Here is a 21,444-nt window from a genome sequence, read left to right as displayed (position 1 = left end):
GGGCCTTAAATCTAGCGATCAAGAGTTGCTGGTGTGCTCTGGGTGGGAGGGGAATTTTTGTTCCTGTCAATCTCAGGGTCTTTAGCAAATTGAGTGAGTTTGTGTAATCCTCCTCTAATCCACAGATTCTCCTGTAATAGCAGGTTTTTTTTCTTTTTTTTTTAAAAAAAAAGCAGTTCACGTGCCCTGTTCCCATTAGCCTTCACCCTCATCTCCTGGTAGCAATTATCATTAATCCCAACCAGCAAGCAATCTTCAGTGGGAGGCTAACTGGAAAGGGCAAACATGAATAAGGAAATTAGAAAGAACACATCCCTAAATTAGTTTTAAACGTTTAAAAGGCCGCTCCTGTTTCTTAAGATTGTAGCACAACCCTAGTAGTAAATGTTTGACTTAAAGGCTGTAGTTAGAATTTTGTGGATGACCCCAAACCCATGTGGTTCTTCTCCAAAGGACAGCAGTTGTAAGTTTGAAGCTCACAATTTTCTGTCTGCAGACAAATTAAATTTCTTTTCACTGGAACTAACAGGCCAAAGCACTGTTCCAGCATGAGTGGATAAAGTGAGCTCGAAGAAGGAGCCTCATCAAACATTTAGTATTTACTATCTGCTTTTGTAGTTTACATTTGTGGCATTTAGCAGACGCCCTTATCCAGAGTGATGTACAAAAGTGCTTTGAGTCTCTAATGAAGAAATCTACACTGGTACGCCAGAATACAAACTTAATATAACTCTTGAATTCTACAAAGCAAACATGGAAAGTCCTAATTTGTGTTTCAGGAAGATGAAGGTCTTCAACTGTCGCTTTCCGATGGTCAGGGACTCTGCTGTATGGACAGCTAGGGGAAGTTTATTCCACATCTTGGTGCCAGAAAAGAGAAGAGCCTTTAAGTGTACTCACGTCTCATTATGAGAGAGGGTGGTACCAGTTGAGCAGTGCTGGAGGATCTCAGACAGCATGGTGCTGGTCCATCTTACCTCAGAGACCTCATCACAGCTGAACAAACACTAATTGCTACAGTCACACCATTCAAATAGCATTTGGCCGGTGTCTAAGGGCCTTGCTCAAGGGCCAAGCATTGGTAATTTGGTGAGCAGGGATTTAAACTTGCAACCTTCTGATCTGTTGTCTTAACCCCATACTGTACTATACCTCCTAACCAACCCTGAAAACCCTAACCAGCAGAGTGGCAAAAGAAGAATAAATACAGGATGCATGTGAAATGGTTGGGTATGCAGACCACAATATTGCTCCCTCTCTGACCCAGTTCATAGGATTGGGGTGGTGAAGTTTTGGGAGGGTTTAAGTTTTGATCTGGCAACCGTGATACAGTTACACTTACCCATGCAACATGAAACTTTTCCCTGCAGAAAGTCTCCCGGTGTTCAGCACAGGACATGGAGATAGTCAACAAGTAGCACTTTTTTCTAGGGATTGTGGGGTTAAAAAGAGTGCAGGATGCTTAAGATTTTGGGGAGTGAAAAGTGAATGTTTTACAGCTGAGAAGAAATTCGAGTTGGATCTCGAATGAAAAAAAGAAAAAAATAGGAAAGAAAAAAGGCCAAAGACAATCTGGATTACAGCTGAGACGGAAATGTAAAAAATTGCATACTGCAATCTGGAAACTAAGACGCACTCAACTGCGAATTTATTGTTATTATTATTATTATTATTATTATTATTATTATTTCCTGTGCGCAATTAACGGCGCCGCACTGAAAGACGCAGTTTGCGTCCAGTGCGCACTTTGGGTGAAGAAAACCAATCGATTGAGGTGCATTTCCCAGGAATCTGAACTTATGCACAGAGATGATTCGTAAACCTTTGTTCACACCTGGAGTGGTTTTCTCGGTCTTTGTGTTGGCGCTGAAGGTGGTCGGTGTTTCAGCGCAAGGGGACGAGCTGAAGGACGAGTTGAACGCCGAGGTAGAGCCAAACATCTCTTTTTTTCATTATTCCCTTAAAAAGACGTGTCTGAGGACATGGTGGGTTCATCCAGGTGGAGAAATACTTGAGATAGTGTCTACCAGGTGGGCTACAATGTACCCTTAACAATCCGTATAAACCCATTGTGCGCATAACTGAAATCGGATTATGGACCTCGTGTAGACATTGTTGCAAATCGGATTAGAATCGACTCGATTCGAGTTATTTTGTATGTGTATTCAATCAACAAATTAACTTTAAATGCTGAGATGGACACCAATAAAACGATATCTGATCAGTTTTTGGCAATTAAACAATGAATCAGATTAAAGCTAGATTTAACAGGATTATGTAGTTGGATTCGGATCATTTAGATTCGAGTTATTTTTCTGCGTGTGCATGCTGTTTATTATCAGAATCGAACTTTTTTATTGAGATGGACACCAATAAAACAATCGATATCTGTTTTAATCCGATTTAATGCCCAATGTAAACATGAGGTGATGCCTTAAATCGGATTCGAGTCAGATTTGTTTTTCCCGTGTGCGTACATTAAATGAAACAAAATAGAAAACAAATAATGAAAACAACTCAAACTCAGTGTTGAAATGGACTCCAATGAAACGGTATCTGATTAATCAGATGATGCCCATGTAGACATTTCAGCAATGGCTTAAATCAGATTAGAATCGAGTAGATTTGAGTTATTTTGTGTGTGCATTCAATCAACAAACTCACTTTAAATGCTGAGATGGACCCCAATAAAACAATCCATATCTGATCAGTTTTTGGACAATAAAACAATTCTCATTGATCAGATTAAAGCCCATATTAAACAGGATTATGATGTTGGATTCTGATCATTTAGATTGGAGTTATTTTCCTGCATGTGCATGCTGTTTATTATTAGAATCAAACTTTTTTATTAAAATAGACACCAATAAAACAATCGATATGTTTTATTCTGATTTAATGCCCCATGTAAACATGACGGTGAAGCCTTAAATCGGATTTGAGTCATATAGATTTGTTTTTCCAGTGTGTGTACATTAAATGAAACAAAATAACAAAAAAAAAGAAATGAAAACAACTCAAACCCAATGTTGGACTCCAATGAAACAGTATCTGAATAATCAGATGATGCCCATGTAGACATTTCAGCAATGTTTCAGCAATCAGATTAAAATCATCTAGATTTGAGTTTTTAACCATATGTGTACACTGTTTACCAATGAAATTGAATTCTGCTTTTAGATCTACACTAATAAACAATCAGTACATGATTATTCAGAATTTGAGGTCTGTGTAAACACTGATATGAGGTCTTGAATCTTGTTATCAGAAGTCTAGGTGTTTATTTGATGTTTCTTTATAGTTGCGTAATTCCCGTCTCCATGCATGTGCAAATGTTATCGTAAATGAACGATAAAATAGTTGGATGTGTAAAGTCACTGTTTGGCAGCCTATGATTTTTTTTTGCTTCCAAGGAAAAAAACACATCAATACATGATTCATGCTCAGTTACTGGTATTTATACAACTGTGTAAATACCAGCTATTTGGTTTCAAGTGTCGCTGTACAGTGACAATGAAAAAAAACTATACCTCGGCCCAATTCAGTGTTATTTATAAAGAACTTGTCCCAAAGCAGTTAGTGAGTATAAGTTTATCCCTAATGAGTGCAAATCCATCCTCAGTTTTTGAGTTGCTCTGTACCTTCATGGATCTTTAGACTGTTCATGTGGAACCATCTTCAACTGCACAAAATGGTGTTCAATGGAAAATGTAAACCTGCTTTCTAAATTACCAGCGACCAGTGTCCCTGTCCCTTTCTTCTCTACAGATCTGCCCCGATTCAATTAGAGACCACTGTGCAGCTGGGGATGGTTCCACATCAACAGCCTGAAGATCCATGATGTTACTGAGCAACTCAAAAATTTCTGAGGATGGATTTGGACTGTAATTAATATCTACAGTCTGCTATAATGGCTCAGGACCATGTTGCATTTAATTGCCATAATCAGTGCACACCTTATCAATAACGACACTGTAATGAATGGACATTCGGTGTTGAGGATGATGTTCCTTTTGAGTCTGGTTCAAGGTTTCTTCTTCATGAAATGAAACTTCATGAAGTTTTTTCTTGCCACGTTCGTCACTGACTCGCGCATTAGGGACAAACTTACGATTATAAGAAACGTATACATTCTTTTATAATCCCGTTTTCTCTGTAAAGCTGCTTTAAGACTGAAACAGGCGAATCTGAAGTGAAGAAAGAGGCATAATCGCTTGTCATTGGTACCTCAGGAGAGTATTTAACTCACAGACAGAGATACAAGAGATTATTAAATATCTTTAATGGTCCATAAATACATTCTAATAATAATTTGATCTTCCACTAGTAGAGGATTTTCATGTTGTACATTGGTGTATTGATTTTTGCAGGATGCCCATGCGTGTTCTATCAGACATTATACTCTCTCCAGTCTGTCCAGTCTCCCCAGTCTCTCCAGTGTGCAGCTGAATGAACTTCACCACAGCTGTTTTCCTTTCATGCACATCAGCCTGCTCTTGGGTACTTGGAGGAGGAAAAAAGTCATCCGTAGAGAAAATTCGCTATGCTCTGAATTCTGTACTTTTCCGATCCTCCCTCTCGCAGCATTCTCTCATCTGCCTGCTCCCCTGCGAGTCGTCAGAAAGTCTCCATCCCCGCTGTGTAGGTCGTGTTGTGATTTCTGGGGGTTTAAAAGGTTCACTCAGTGCAACCCCGAGAGGCGCTTGGCATTCCGCCTGCATCTGCGATCACTCACGGGTCTGCCATTATTCGACACACACTGAACTGAGTGAACATGCTGAAGATTTTCAGTTTGAGTTTTTGCTCCAGATCTTCATAGCTAAGGGAACAGTTTGGCAAAAACTTGACATGATTTTCCACTAAGTGCACCATTAGAGAGCCGGAGCCAAGACGGATTTGGTGTCAGGGGTTTCTTTTTTTTTTTTGTTAGTTTTTTATTTTATTTGCACAAGAGCTTTTTGACCGCGAATCTCGACTTCTTCAGATCGGCATCCAGGTCTTCAGTTCTTAAAGACATACAGATTGCTGGAAAGATTGAAAGTATGGCTGAAATTATTCCTTGCGTAATTCGAATGAAAAAACAATTTGCATACGATGCTTCATTCGGTCTATTTAACTACACACGGAGTATTGTGTTTCCACACGGACCATTATTACCGACGCCCACCTGCTAAACTGTGGCGCACTCTGGACAGGTAAACACTATGGATGCCTGTTTCTGGCACGTAATTTTTTTTACCAAATAAAATTTTTTTTTCTCACAATTCCGACTTTATTTCTCACAGTTCCGACTTTTTCTCTCACAATTCCGAGCCAATCGGGCAGCCCCTCTGTAGTGACCCCCTCTGTAGTGATACAGTCAATAGAATCGCATAGTATGAACTAACATGGTTGCCGGTGGATGCACCAGAAATGTTGGATATTTCCAAGAAAAAAAGTCGGAATCGCAAGAAATAAAGTCGGAATTAGGCTTTTTTTGGTATGTGGCGGAAACTGGCTTTCGTATAACGCAGAAGACTCTGCAGAATAAAAAATGGAGGGACGGTTTGTGGATCATTTCAAATGAAAACATAAAGAAAATACCGTACAGTGCGTTTTTAATTATTTTTTTAAGTCATTTCAAAATTATTTGTATATTTATAACCATAAAGTCTGTATAAGACTGTAGAAAGAACATTACTTATAATCTTATACTCCAGTGCTCATGTTAGTTCTCACTCTCCAGTGTTCTGTATTGTTGAAAGATTTATGATCAAACTCTTGATGTCACCCAAATGAGGATGGGTTCCCCTTTTGAGTCTGGTTCCTCTCAAGGTTTCTTCCTCATTACATCTAAGGGAGTTTTTCCTTGCCACAGTCATCACGGCTGCTCATCCGTTTGTTCATCCTGCTCATTAGAGAATGAAATAAAGAGAAGTCCATCCTTCCAAGATTGGAATTCAGACCTGTAGCCAAAATGCTAGAAATGTTCCAAAGAATGATGATTTTTCACTTTAAATAGATTAAATCCGTAAATACACTCTATCCCTGATCTTTAACCGAATAATCACAGAAGGTTAGAGATGCGATAAAGACTATTTTAGACAACAAACTATTAGCGATTCACCAATTCGCATCGATTTAAGAAAAAAAAAAGTGTGAATCGGATACAAGTAAGAATTTGTATCGTTTTTAACATATTTGTATTAACCGATTTATTTATATATAATTATTAGTATATGTGTTAAAATCTAATTATAATATATAATATAACATGCGTGTGATGTAATATTCATGTTCTCTCAGCACGTATCACATCGCTACGGAGACCGAGACGTGTCCTGAGAGTCACATAGAATACAGATTAACATGGCAGAGGTAGAGCTGTAACTTCCTGGAGCAAAATTTAATTAAATTAAATTAAATTGATAATTTGCTGTCTGTGTGAACCAAAGAAATGGTGTGATGTCTACCATATTGAATATTGTTTTCCTTTGCATCGTATTGCATTGCCCTCAAAATCAGATCACTTTGCGTTGTAATGGGGTGAATCGTATCATATCGCATTGGTAGCTGCTTCATATTTACCGTTAATGTATCGTATCTTTGGTTATGAATTGAGATTATGGAGATGCACATCTCTACACACTACATAGGCAATGAGGGGGGGGTTTTAAAATTGGTTCACTGGATAACAGATGATGGATTTGTACAGATGTTTTTGAAAAAACATGGATTTTCTCCATAACTTTCATCTCCATAGACATGGCTGAGGACTTATGGATACCTGTCCCAGGCCAGCAGGCAGATGTCCACCATGCAGTCGGCACAGATTCTGACCACCGCCATAAAGGACATGCAGCGTTTCTACGGCCTGGACATCACCGGACAAGTGGACGCCGCCACTCTGAAGTATTTGCATACTTACATAAAGTTTATTCTATAGGTTTATTGTTAGATTTTTCGTAATCAGAATCTTTCCTGCTCATGAAGGTGTTCTGAAGAATTCATTTCACCCGAAAATCTAGAAAATTGTTATTTGTTTCTATTAAATAAATATCTAATTGTATTCACTCAATGCAATATTGCTCTTTCTTATCAAATCACACTATATGCCCAAAACTATTGGGACACCTGACTTTTCCAGCCATATGTGGTTCGTCTCAAAAACATTTACCACAAAATCTATTTTTGGAGATTTTTGGATGGAGTTGGAGTGGAAGATCTCCCGGTATAGCACTCAAACCCTACCGAACACCTTTGGGAAAATTTCTTTTATGCTGACTGTACCAGTGCCAATTGGATTCCACTACATGTGTGGAGTTTTGACATTAGAAATCCTGGAGTGTTTAAAGGCTCTGGCATGGAGAAGCTGGTGTTGGATCTGTGATGATCACAAATGTTGAGCTCAGTAGCTCCTAGTTTTATAAACATAAAGACTGTAGAAAGAACATTACTTATAATCTTATACGCCAGTGCTCATGTTAGTTCTCACTTTTCAGTGTTCTGTATTGTTGAAAGATTTATGATCAAACTCTTGATGTCACCCAAATGAGGATGGGTTCCCCTTTTGAGTCTGGTTCCTCTCAAGGTTTCTTCCTCATAACATCTAAGGGAGTTTTTCCTTGCCACAGTCGCCACGGCTGCTCATCAGGGATAAATACACACCATTCACCTTAACTGTTGATTTCTGTAAATCTGCTTTGAGACAATGTCTGTTGTGAAAAGCGCTATAGAAATAAACTTGACTTGACTGCACCCCAGGCTTCCTCACCTCACCTACATCAGTACCTGACTTTTGATGTGAATCACAGTTTCCCTACAGTACCTTAAAATTTAGCTAAAAGGCTGAGAATGTGTGAAATGAATCCAGTATGTGACGAGAAGTCACAATTTGAGATCTAGGAGGAAAAAAAAATCGAGGCCGTGTGCTGTGTCGTTGTGATGGTGTGTTTGATGTTGTGAGCAAAAATATTTGACATTCGTTCCTATGGAAATTATACTCTATGGATTTTCTTGTTTAAATTATTCTAGGGTGCAGTCTGTAATTATAGTATCCCCCACCCACACACACACACACACACACACACACACACACACACACACACACACACTAAAAGAAAGAACTCTAGTTTTATGTTTAAAGTGGTTTCTCAGTGAACTTGATGTTGTTTAAGTAAACAAGTATCTTGAACTGGTGTGTGTTCAGAGCTATGAAACGTCCACGATGCGGCCTTCCTGATCGCTCAGAGGAAACCAGCGAGGAAAGAGTCAGGCGGAAACGTTTTGCTGTGACGGGACACCGATGGGATAAAAACACGCTGACTTACAGGTGAGTGAGAAGAGGACGTAAAATAGTTGTTATTTGTTTGCATTGGATTGTAACATAGGGTCGCAAAATTCCAGAAATTTTCAAGACCGGAAACTTTCCATATGAATTAACAGGAATTAATGGGAATAAACTGTGAATTTACAAAATTGCAGGTGTGCCTATAACAAGGAACTTAAATTGAGTAGTTAAAAAAATCCTAACAATTACATCAAAAATTAGATTTTTTACATTTCTGTATTAAATTAAATCTGTATTCGTTTGCATGCATGTCAGATTCTGACCAAACAAAATGTTTATATGTATGTACTTATATGATACAGTTTATATAAATTTCTTTACATTTCTTATAAATTTCCACAGATTCCCATAAGTTTCCAACTTGGAATGTTTCCAAAATTCCCCAGATAGAGTTATAGAAAGTTTCTGGAAATTTACTGGACAATCTTCACTCCTTTGCAAACCCAATAATAACTACTGTATATTTTTATAACAATAATCTAGTGAATATTTTTCATAATAAAATCAATACTTTTTACAAACGCAGTTACAAAAAAGTCGTTTTTTAAATTCATCCCTAGTATATACTAATAACTGCAGATCTCTTCCTGACTTTCTAAGTAGGAATTCCTAGACAGAGTTGAAAAATTCTGAGATATGATTTTCCATGGAATGCTGTTATTTTAATAGTAAGCAAGTCTCAAGAGCTAGGGGTGAAGCTCATTTCCAGGTCAAAGGAATGTAAACAGAAATAAAGGGCAAATACACTGGACGCAATATTTTCACTAAGAATATTTTCAAACATATCAACTTATTACAAATGCATAAAATGAGAATTATTTTTGGTTAGTTAGTACATTGCCGTGGCGGCCTTCAGGGCCAACAAGGCCTTTTTACGCCTTTTTTAATCGATTTGGTTGCAGATACACTTACAAGGACACGTACTAGACAGACTTTTTGAGGAAAGCTGGATATTGTTTGAAAAAGTCGTCCAAAACAGTTCTAAACAGTTGTTAAGCTTTTTCAAGAACCCTTTCTGCTTTTGCGTTTAAATTCCTGTAAGATTTGCACAAAAACTTACAATTTGCCTTCATTTTAAATGGTAAATTGTGATCCCCGGGGCTTTCCATTGTTGGAGAACTCAAAAAATCCAGGGCTCAGATATGTTCCATTTAGAGAGGTGACATTTTACTACAAATTTTTTCTCAGCATTCAGAACAACCCACCCAGCATCAGCCAGCAGCAGGCCCATGAAGCCATCATCAAGGCCTTTCGCGTTTGGGAAAAAGTGACACCTCTGCGCTTCAAACTGATTCCTTACCGTGAGATCAAAAATGGAAGCGAGGGGCCGGATATTCTTCTGCTGTTCGCCTCTGGATATCATGGAGACACGTCTCTCTTTGATGGTGAAGGAGGCTCCCTGGCTCATGCATTCTTTCCCGGTCCAGGTATTGGAGGAGACACACACTTCGACATGGACGAACCGTGGATACTCAACCAGCGAGAAGGAACAGGTGGCACAGATAGATTTCTTCGAATTTTTTAATATTGCAAAATATATATTTTATGCCATACAGATTGGATTACATTCATATTTAGTGTGTATTTATCAGCGGTGTAGAAGTACACGTGACAAAATTTTCCGGTACAGGGCTTTCGGTTCTGTGCTCACGTATAAAAAAAGAAACCAGAGTTAGCGCAGTGTCACGGTAGCTACTCACTCGTTTTGCGCATGCAAACGCTAAAGAATCAATAGCACTAGCATTGGTCACTAACCAGGAAGTGGCTAGCGCCTAATGCTAGTGCTATGAACTCAAGATTCAAGATTTTTTGTTTGCAACAAACATAGTTATATGCAGAATACAACTTGCAGTGAAATGAAAAGTTGAATAAAATCTAAATCTTGAATCTTAAATCCATAGCGCTAGCGTTAGCGAATGAGGAATATAATGAATTTAATCCATTTTGGAATAAGACTGCAACGTAACAAGATGTGAAAAAAGTGAAGCGCTGTGAATACTTTCCGGATGCACTATATATATATATATATATATATATATATATATATATATATATATATATATATATATATATATACATTCAGTAATCCTCAGCTTTACGGCGGTTTGACCATAGACCAAAAAACTTATAGGGAACTGTATTTATGGAGTTTTATGTTGAAATAATGAAATCTATTAATAAAAATACAATTATTACTTATAAAATGAAGTAAAATGTTAATACAGTACAGTACTGTATATATAAAATAGCATTTTTAGGGTGGCGTCCGTTTATCACGGTTTTGTCATCGTTTATCACGCATGGTTTTGGATTAATGTATTTTAAATTCAAAGTCTACTGTGAGGTGAATAAATCCTAAGGCTGATTGTTTTAATGATTATAAGAATTACTCATTGTTCCCCATCTGGCCTCGTGCACGTCTCAAGGCATTGACCTGTTCCTGGTTGCGGTTCACGAGCTGGGTCATGCTCTGGGACTCGAGCACTCCAGTGACGCCTCTGCCATCATGGCTCCGTTCTACCAGTGGATGGACATTGAGAGCTTCTCTCTAGGTGAAGATGACATCAGTGGCATTCAGCAGATTTACGGTGAGCCCTCGTAGCATGTTGTTCTGTACATTTGAGGTGTGTTAGTGCAGGATGCAGATGCAGCAGAATGGAATTCAGTGGACAAACCTGAATCCTTGTCTGGTTCCTCTTAAGGTTTGTCTGGTTCCTCTCAAGGTCTCCCAGGCGTCATCATCAGGGATAAACACACATCGTTTACCGTAATTCTTAAATTCTGTAAAGCTGCTTTGAGACAATGTCCATTGTGAAAAGCGCAATAGAAATTAACTTGAATCCACAACAGCTGCTCTGAAATGTCCGGAAATCTGTTATGTTTATTGACTTTTTTTCATTCTCGGTTTTGTTCTTGATAGGTGATGACTAAAAGAAAAGTGAGCACTAACTGAAGTGTCTCTTTCAGGGGTTTTGCTAGGGTTTCTGGACCCCTAGCTAATTTGTGCTCAGAGCCCCAAGGCCCCATCCCAAAATGATCTGATCTTTTTTGCAACTTGTAACAACAAGCGTAATAATTATTTCATATTCAGTAGGAGACAATAAAGAACTTAATCCTCACAGTTTAGTAAATTAACTAAAATGATGCATACTGTATACAGTAAAGCACTTGACACCATTGCATGGTCTCTCACACACAGACAACTGAAACACTGTCTGGATGTCTTAGAAGCTGTCTTCAAGTGAGAAGAGTTGGTTTTTTCCTCTGATTAGATCTTTGATATGAAGCTGCCTTGCTAAATCGTGTTTATTAGAAAGCCTGGCTAGACTTTTTATTCTTTCCTGAGACATTGTTGATCGTTGAAGTAGGTCTTTACAAGGTTAAAGGTCTTTCTCCACTTGCAGGACTGACAGGCAAAGTCCTAAATATCCACAAGCCAATGCATGATCTATTCTTTTTCAAGTTTTTCTTTCCTTCTTTGACATCCTTTTTTTCCTTTGTTCCGTTCTTGCATTTTGCAATCTTCCTGATGCGTGACGAGTCAGAACTTCGTAGCCGGTATGTGAAGCACCGCACATTTTGCATGAAGTGGGGCATTCATTGAAGCATGCTTCTTAACAGTTTATTGTTTAGAGGCAATTTAAATGCCAAAATCATACAGAAGAATTTCGGGTTCTGCTTGGCCCCCCTGTGTGATCAGGACCCTTGGAATAGTCCCCCACCCCATCCCGGGTTACGGCACCCCTGGTCTATATACTATATTTTTTTTTTATCTCTTTTACAAAAGGAAATGAGAGAGTCACATGCCAGAGTGGTTATAAATGGAAATTTCATTAGCTAGGTTGGGTCTACAGGTTCTACAGCAAACCATGCCATGACCTTTCCGGATGCAGTCTGTAAAAAAATGATAGGATCTGGCTGAGACAACACTTTTAGAGATATAATTACACTACCTTACCTCCCTATAAAACATGTTTTCGGACCGATAATGGATAACAGAAATGCTCTTAAAATGCCTAAATAACCGTAGTACATAATCATGACTTTATTACCAGGCGAAGTCTTTTTTTTCGACTTCATTAAGCAATCCTTTCGTGAGGATAAGGGATCGCCGTGTCTTTGCTCTGTATTTATTTATTCGTCCTACAGTGCTACATCAGCAAACTGAAATCGGCCCGGTCACGCGACTCCGTTTAATTTCCGCCAGTTGTTGTGAATCATCGCGTGTCTGTTTTTCTCCGTCGTGGCTCATCTGGACGGCTCAGCTGGATGCTCTGCATCACTAAGCCTGTGAGAGCGGGGCTTTCTGCCACTGCTGATGCTAGAGGGAAAGCAAAAAAATCACACCAGGTTTCTATGCTTAAAGAGGGGAAATGATAGCGAAATATAATATAATAAAATATGTGTTGGCAGGACCACCTGTGATTGCGCCCACCGAGCCTTTGAGCACAACAACAACCCCATTGTCTACAACGACTACAGCACAACCCGAACCCACGTCCACTGCTACAGAGTCTTTAAGGACCACCAGACCTCCAGAAAAGCCCACCAGGCATCCAGAGAGGCCCACAAGACCTCCTGAAAGAGCCAGCAAACCTCCTGAGAGAGCCACTAGACCTCCTGAGAGAGCCACCGTGCCGTGGGTTCCTCCGGCTAACCCTAAACCCACTCGCCGCTCGGACCGGGATGCCCCTGATATCTGCGATGGAGACTTTAACACGATTGCAGTGCTCAGAGGGGAGATGTTTGTTTTCAAGGTACATGTCTGTGCACACCAGAACCTCAGGAACTCCACAATAGATAAGCATTTTTTTTTCCTTTTTAAAGACCTTTAAGACGTCTTTCTAACTGGTCTTTAAGATTATCCTGATAAACACAATGGAGCTTGTAGTTGATCATATCCCATGTGATGTTTGTACAAAAAAAAAAAAACTAGGATATTGCATAATGTTTAAAGATGATTTCCTGTATACCCTGGAACAGAGTGGTTCATTCTCAGAATAGTTTTTGTTTTTCATGCCTACAAATAGATTTCTAAACTCGTAGTCATGTGCTTTTTGTTTGATGCGCAGATGCTTTCAGCTGGAATGTGGAAATTTCTATTTCTCTGTTCATCTGTATCTTTGTCTTCTCTCTCAGGGTCGGTGGTTCTGGAGGGTCAGGCGAACCGGGTTCTCGATAATTACCCCATGCCTATTTCTGTGTTTTGGTCCGGCCTGCCTGAAGACATTGACGCTGCGTACGAACGGCATGATGGAAAATTTGTGTTCTTTAAAGGTCAGTAATGTAGATTGGATGAAATAAAGGGTACATATATGTCCTAGTCAAGAACTACAGATTTTTACAATTCTATTTAGGAGGTAAAATTAAATAGTAAACCGTATTAAGTAATGGCAAAGGTTTTCCACATTTAATATTAAAGCAACCACTGAAATTCAAAATGGATTAAAAAAGGAAGAACAGGAAAAAAACTTGCAAGAATGGTTGCGTAAGTGTGAACACCCTTTTAGGCATCTGCTCAGAATGAAACAACTATCAATGGCAAGTGTTTCCGATTAATTCCAAATAAAGGTCAGCTTGTTGTGTAGGATTTTCTTGACGTCTGCTTGGATTCGTTCGTCTGCTGAAGCCATCAGCAATTAAGTAGCGTTATCTAGAAGGGGCCAAAAGTCTTAAGCGCTTTATAATTGTCACAGTGGAAGTTAGAAACACCAAGAATCCCAGCAATTTTAGAAAGCTGGGATCAGAGAACAGGGTCAGCCAGGATACAGTTCCCCCCTGCAACCTTCCAATCAGTAACACAAAGCCTTAACCCTTAAGATGTCAGTAAGAAGTTCAATAGAACTCTCTAAATCAAATAGATATCAAATCTGTTTGTCTAAATCACCCCTGAACAATAAGGGGACAAATTTCTGGTGGACAACTATCCGAAATATATTTTAGATATAAAACAACGTAAAACGAAACACCATGCCCACAGTGTTGTCATGGTGGTGGCTGCATCATGCTATGAGGCTGCTTCTCTACAGTTGGCTTTGAGGCTCGATTCAAGATAGAGTAACGGATATCTCTAAATGCTGTTTTGGCACAAAGCTTGGAGGTTATTTTTAGACAGCTAAATATGAAGAAAAAATGTCCCCAAAGTCAAAAGGGAAAATCTTTAGAAGATGATAATTGGTTTAAAAAGGCGTTTGAAAATACTGTCAAAAAACCTGGAATGAATGGAGGATGTTGGTGCACAGTAGGTTCGGGGAGGTAGTAACTTAGTGGTTAAGGACTCTGGGGCAGAAGGTCACAAGTTTAAATCCCAGCACCACCAAGCTGTCAGTGCTGGGCCCCTGAGCAGGGCCCTTATCCTTCAACTGCTCAGTTGTAAGTTGCTCTGGAGAAGAATGCCATAAATTTAATTTTTGCAAGCTGGTAGATTTGGAGTAATTGTGGACGGAAAAGTGTACCAGCTTATGTCAAGTTTTCTTTTTGTTCATTCGCAAGCCAACAGAAAAGGAAAAGTTGGGACTCTGGTGTCTTTGTTTGGTAAGAAATGTTTTAGCAACAAGTCTGACACTGCATTTTTCCCTGGTTGTTTTCTTCCTTGTCTTACATCTGAAAAAAAACAGCAGACTCGACATCCATTGACCTTGTTTTTGTAGAAAGATTCTGTTTTATCTCTTTTGACTGGGAGGATTTTCTGGTTAGTATTGCTGGTACTTGTGTCGAACGTACTTAGTCTGAGGTATCGATCATTTCCGACAAGCGCACAACATTAAACATTTCACAACTATCCAGTTTTGATCAAAACATCTGCTCTTTGTGCTCCAACAAACTCTTTAGGCCAAACTACGTCAGTAGTAAAGCACTCTGTGAGGGCGGGTGGTGTGGTGGGGGGAGATTTGGCACAAAGGTTTAGTCTCTGTGTGTTGCGTCAGCCTCCACACGCTCCCGCTGATCAGATTATAGAGGCAGAGAAAGACCTGAGTGCCATAGCTCAAGTGTCAGCTACTGAACAGGACATGCTAAACTTTATTAGAGCTTCTGTAGCCATCACTCGTTTTGTAAGAGACCTTTGTGTAAAACTTGTAGTGATTTGAGAGGGAAAGTGGCTTTTCATGCAACATAATACCGCCTTTGTCCTTTCAGACTGAAAGAGTAGAAAAGATCATGACCATTTCTACTTTCTTTGTTTTCTTTATTTTTTTTTTATACAGGGTTGCCAAATCTGCACCAAAAACCCACTGATAATCAGAAAACCAGTCGATTTAAAAAATAATTTTAGACCTTTGTATTAAACTGTATTAAACTGCACAACAAAATCTCCAGCTGACATTTATTGTCTTGGAAATTCCGTTATGAATATTCTAATGAGTGTAATCTAAATGCCCAATCCATGAAAAAAAATTAAGATAATAAAAAAAATCAACCTAAACCAGAAACCTTTAACTTGTATTGACATGGCAACCCGGCATCAACTCTCGTTCTTTTTTTTTGTTTCTTACTTTGGAATTCATTTCTGAAACTTGTTGTTTAAATATTTAAATGTTTAAATTGTGGAAATGCATCCCATGGAAGGCTTGCACCTGGGAGGCAGCTCACCTGTGTAACGCGACCTTTAATGCCTTTTTATCCATGATTAGATTCAATCAGAGAAAGCATTTCCATCAATGAGCTGTAGCTTTGCTCCCTTCTTCTTACAGACAGTAAATACTGGCTCTTCAGAGAAGCCGATGTGTTGCCTGGATATCCCCAGGAACTAATGCACTACGGTCACGGGATGCCTGATCGAGTGGACACAGCCGTGTGGTGGGAGCCATCTGGCTACACCTACTTCTTTAGAGGAGACAGGTACTGCAAATCATTTTCCATTTTTCCATTTAGTCTCTCGAGTTCACTATTTGTTTTCATATACAACAGATGAGACATACAAACGCTCTGCACACTACACTTTATATAAACTTGTGGAAGGAAATCGGCAATGGCCAGCTGCGTCCCCGGTCTGTGGACCACCTTGAATTTAAATGGCTGAAGTGCCAGATACCACAGAGTGATCCGCGTGTTGGTATCTTTCATACGATGGAGCCACTGGAGCGGGTACGAACAAAGAGTGGAGACCTGTCCTAACAGAATCAGAATGTGAGGACCACCCACTTGATTGCCAGGCATTTCTTTTCTATGGTGCTGTATTGACTTTCCTGCATTGACAACTTACGGCTGATGTACAGCACCGGGTGCTTCTCCCCCTCCACCACCTGGGACAACACAGCCCCCCATCCCTCTGTCCGAAATGCCTATCTGCAAGACAAAGGGGAAAGAGAAGTCAGGAGAATGTAAAAGTGGTCCACCACAGAGTGCAGCTTTCACCCAGAAAAAGCCTGCTGGCACTACTCTGGAACAGATCTGGTGCTCTCTTTTTATTTAGATAAGTCAGCGGGCTGGTGACATCCGAATAATTTGGGACAAACCTCTGATAATAGCCAGCCAGCCAGCCCCAGGAACCGTCTCACCTACATTTTGGTCTTGGGTCTTGGGCAGGCTGCAATCGCTCTAGTCTTATTAATTTTGGGGACGCACCTGCCCATGACCCAAGTCGAAACCCTGATACCGTACTACAGCCGGCCCAATTGCATGCTTCTTTGAATTTGCTGTGAGTCCTGCCCACAATAAGGTTCTCAGGACTGCTCTGTGTTACAAATGCCTTCGGAATTTGGTCCATGAGGCGTTGGAACATCACTCAGCCAAATGGAAGTGTGAAGAACTGTTGTAAAAAACAGTAGCCATTTTTCACAAAACATTGGATTCAAGGGGATCTGCCAATATCCCTTGGTTAAATCCAGTGTTGAATAAATGCATGCCGTGCCTAGTCGTTCAAACAGTTCATCGATTCGAGGCATTGGATATGCGGCGAATTTAGACACCGCGTTGACTTTTCGATAGTCCACACAGAACCAGACCGACTCATCAATCTTGGGCACCAAGACCACTGATCTGCTCCAATCACTGTGAGATTACCCCATGTCGAGCATAGCCTTGAGTTCATCCCGAACCACATTTCTTTTGTGTTCGGGTATTCGGTATGGTTGACTGTGCACCACTATACCTGGAGGCGTCTCAATATGGTGTTCTATGAGGTTTGTTCATCTGCAAACTCTTTTTGCAATCTCCCCACCTGTGCTCTCTGCGACGGCGAGAGGTGGTCTCCAAAGAGGACCGGGGTGAATTTTGACACAGATTTTGGCCTTACCTCCAGTCCCAGCTTCTTCCTCTCGTTGACCACCATCGCTAAAGACACAGGCACCACCTCCCTCTATGGTGTCAGGAGGTTGAGGTGGTACACCTGGGGTGCATCGCCTCTATCTGTGCGCCTCACCTAATAGTTGACATCTCCAACTCACCGTGTAACCTCAAAGGGTCCTTGCCACATCCCAAGTAGTTTAGAGCTTGATGTGTGTAGTAATATGAGGACTTTTATCTTCCGGTGAAAATTTCTGCCGCTGCGTGCTCCTATTATTCACCCGGGATTGCCATTCTTGAGCCTGTAGCAAATTCCTCAGTGTTAGTTGGCCCAAGGTGTGGAGTTTTGCTCTCAAGTCAAAAATGTATTGAATTTCTTTTTACTGGGGGAAGGTCTGTCCTCCCAATTTTTACGGATGACATTGAGCACTCCATGCAGCTTGCAGCCGTATAATTATACCAAAGGAAACCTAGTGGAGGCTTGCGGGACCTCTCGTACTGCAAATAATAGAGGTTCGAGCCACTTATTCCAGTTCAGTGCATCTGCGTGCACGAACTTCCGAATCTAATTTTAAGGTGTTCAATTAAATCGCTCTACTAAGCTGTTGTTCTGCGGATGATAGACGCTAGTATGAATCGATTTAATCCCCAATAATCCTTTAAGTTCATAGAGTGTACGTGCTGAGATGTTGCGGAGGCACACACACACACACACACACTACGAGTGTTTTCGATGACCACTGAACTTCCTTATGAACGTACATCAAGTTCAAAGTACAGACAAAGTATGTGCATGTAGAGTGTGCCGAGAAAAAAGGCCACAAATATTTGTGTTTTATGGGTGTAAAACATATGGCTCATGCCGTGCATTAAAATGCTTGTAAAAATGAAAGCGATTCTGTGTGCGTGTGTGTCTAAAAAATGTCTAAATTCCGATTGTTAGGTTGAGAGTTCAAATCCCATCTGCAGGGTCCTAGAATAAAGCCCTTAACCCTCAGCTGCTCGGTTGTAAGATGGATGAGGGCATCTGCCAGATGGCATAAAAAAAAAACCCTGGAAAATTTGCCAGGGTGTTTTTAAAGTGTGCAGGTTTTGTTTTAACAAAAAACTACTTTTGCTTTCTGTAGATACTGGCGTTTCAACGAGGATTCTCGGGCCGTGGATAAAGATTACCCACGACCCATCAGCGTCTGGGGCTCCATCCCTTCCTCTCCTAAAGGGGCCTTCCTGAGTGATGATGGAGGTGAGTTAAAAAAGTTAAAAGTTAAAAAAGAAAATGTCACACATGAGCCTGCTATAAAGCAATCCAGAGCCTCTGAGAAGGAAAAATCGACTTCACTGTGGAGAAAGTAGGGCAGCAATTCCCAAAAGCTTTGACTTCACTCATGCATTCTTGCGTCATTGCTCTCAAGCATCAGCAACCTCGTTAAAGCAACAGATGTATAATAACGAAGATTTATATTTTTTTTATTTAGCCAATGGTATTTTATCCAAGTGTCAGAAACCACTCCAGGTCCAATGCTTTTAAACATTCCTTAAACTGCTGAGTTGTCACTGTGAATAAGTGTTTATCTTACTTCTAATATAGCTGTCGGATGTTTGGTTTAATATGTGTCCGTCTTTTGTCCTTCTCAGTGTACACATACTTCTACAAAGGGACCAAATACTGGCGAGTTGACAACAAGCGTATGAAGGTCGATGCAGGATACCCAAGATCTATCTTGAACGATTTCATGGGATGCCACGTTCACTTCGATCCAGGCATAGACCCTGATATAAAACCAGACCCCAAGTGGCCAGACACAGGAAGTAAAAATGAAGACGACAACACGAACGACTACAAAGACGACGACAACAACGACTTAGATGATGACGTTGACGATAGCGATGACGTTGATGATAAAAAGGTGGTGGTGCAGGTGAAAGACACTACCAATTATGCCATGCTCCTCCTCCTCGTGACTGTGCCTCTGGTTCTGGTGTTTTGCATTTTGTTATCGATTTACTTAATTATCACCAAGCTGCAGACTCCCAAAGTGCTGGCTCACTGTAGACGTTCACTGCAGGAGTGGGTGTGATACATACAAGCACACGTGAACTCTTTCTCTCACACACACACACACACACACACACACACACACACACTTGTTGTTTGGTCTTTTTGCAGTTACAATACGTTTAGGAGAAGATCCCACATAAACAGTCCACTTTTTTGACATTCCTGAAAATGGGAGTTGGATTAATCTCATAGTTCAGAGTTTACGACTCATGAAACATTCTTGCCGTTGAACCCATAGATGTTCTGTTAGCAGCTGACGTATAATTAGATGTGTAATTGTAGTCACATGGAGGCCCTCTAGGTGACTTTTCCTTAAATCTGAGGAAAATGTTGATCTACCCGCAACTTTCCTATGGTTTTCATCAAGCGCTCTTACTTTATATTGCCCTAAACACTGAGAAACCAATAAGAATAGAAACATTTTCCTCAGATTTGTTGAGGAATTACTTAGAGCAGTCATACTGCAGTAGCATTTAGCATTAGCGACTATCAAACTTTAAAACAGCATCATAAAATTGATTTTAAAAAACAATATAAAACCACCCAGAAACTGTTAAATACATTTGACACAAACATCTGAAAGCTGTCAGGAAACAGAATATTTTCCTCAGTTGTATCAAAGAAAAGACGTCATTGATTAAATTGTAACTGTAATACGATTTAGCATGTATTAGACAATATTGATGCAAAGTGAGAATGGAAATATGTCAAAAAATGACTAAGAAAATAATCCACAGACTAAAATTAAAGCGTAATACGACTTACACTGAATCTAAAGGCGTGGTGATATTAAAAATGAGACACAGATGTTGGAAATATAAACATTTTTCTCAGTTGTACTGAGGAATTACTATGTCAATTACTATATCAAACTTTATCTGTACCAACACTTAGCATCAGCTCCTCTCAGACAGTGGAAATGGATAGTGAGTGTCACAATGAAAAATATGTCAGAAAACTGTCAGAAATGCAAATGTTTTCCTCAGATGTGTCATGAAATCAGTAAGAAATGATGTCACCGATTGAAATGAAACTGTATTTAGACTTAGCACAAATCAGACAATGCAAGACATCAGCACTTATTAGATGATCTCAATGCAGTGAGAACGGAAATGAGACACAAATGTCGGGAATAGAAGCATTTTACTCAGATGTGTCAAGAAATTACTAGTTAATAGACTCCATCCTGAAACTGTACCATATATATGTAACATTTAGCATTAGCTGATATCAGACAATGTAAAGCCATTGTCAAACAGTGGCACAACAAAACATAGATGTCAGGAAACTTTCAGGAATTCAAATATTTTCCTCAGAAGTGTGGGAAAATATTACGAAAAGACTCCACAGATTACAATCACGCCATAATAGCTCTTAGCATCAGCTGCTAAGACACATAAGGCAAAGTAAAAATGGAAACAGGACAAAACCACCCAGAAGCTGTGGTGATTTTGGAAACAAAACACAAATGTCAGGAAATTGTCTGGAATGTCAACATTTTCCTGAGATGTGTCAAGAAATGTAAAAGAAAAGAATCCACAGACTAAAATTAACCGTAATAACACTTAGCATCGGCTTCAAACGCAGATGATATAAAGGCTTGGTGAAAGTGGAAATGAGAAACAGGTGTTGGGAATGTAAAAAGTTTCCGTCGTTGTGTTGATAAATGACGAAGTCAAGACTCCATATTTAAACCTTAACAGCACATAGCATCACACGCTATCAGAAATCATAAAAGAGTAGTATTAGTGTTCCAATGAAACACGAATGTCTGGAAAACACAAACACAAATTTCGGAATATAAACATTTTTATCTGATGTGTTTGAAAAT

General features: G+C 39.8%; 1 protein-coding gene across 1 annotated transcript; it reads left to right on the top strand.

The window, feature by feature from the left end:
- Positions 1 to 1,337: 1,337 nt before the first annotated feature.
- Positions 1,338 to 21,156, top strand: mmp15a (matrix metallopeptidase 15a). Its single transcript, XM_046849677.1, is given in 11 exon segments — positions 1,338 to 1,926; positions 6,743 to 6,891; positions 8,189 to 8,311; positions 9,518 to 9,822; positions 10,756 to 10,917; positions 12,743 to 13,086; positions 13,469 to 13,490; positions 13,493 to 13,606; positions 16,021 to 16,168; positions 18,682 to 18,797; positions 19,190 to 21,156. Coding segments are annotated over 11 exon segments (2,043 nt in total). The 5' UTR covers positions 1,338 to 1,809; the 3' UTR covers positions 19,633 to 21,156.
- The last annotated feature ends 288 nt before the right edge of the window (positions 21,157 to 21,444 follow it).

Source organism: Silurus meridionalis, chromosome 5 (assembly GCF_014805685.1).
Source record: "Silurus meridionalis isolate SWU-2019-XX chromosome 5, ASM1480568v1, whole genome shotgun sequence".
Taxonomy (NCBI): domain Eukaryota; kingdom Metazoa; phylum Chordata; class Actinopteri; order Siluriformes; family Siluridae; genus Silurus; species Silurus meridionalis.
This window is presented reverse-complemented; position numbering and strand designations above follow the sequence as displayed.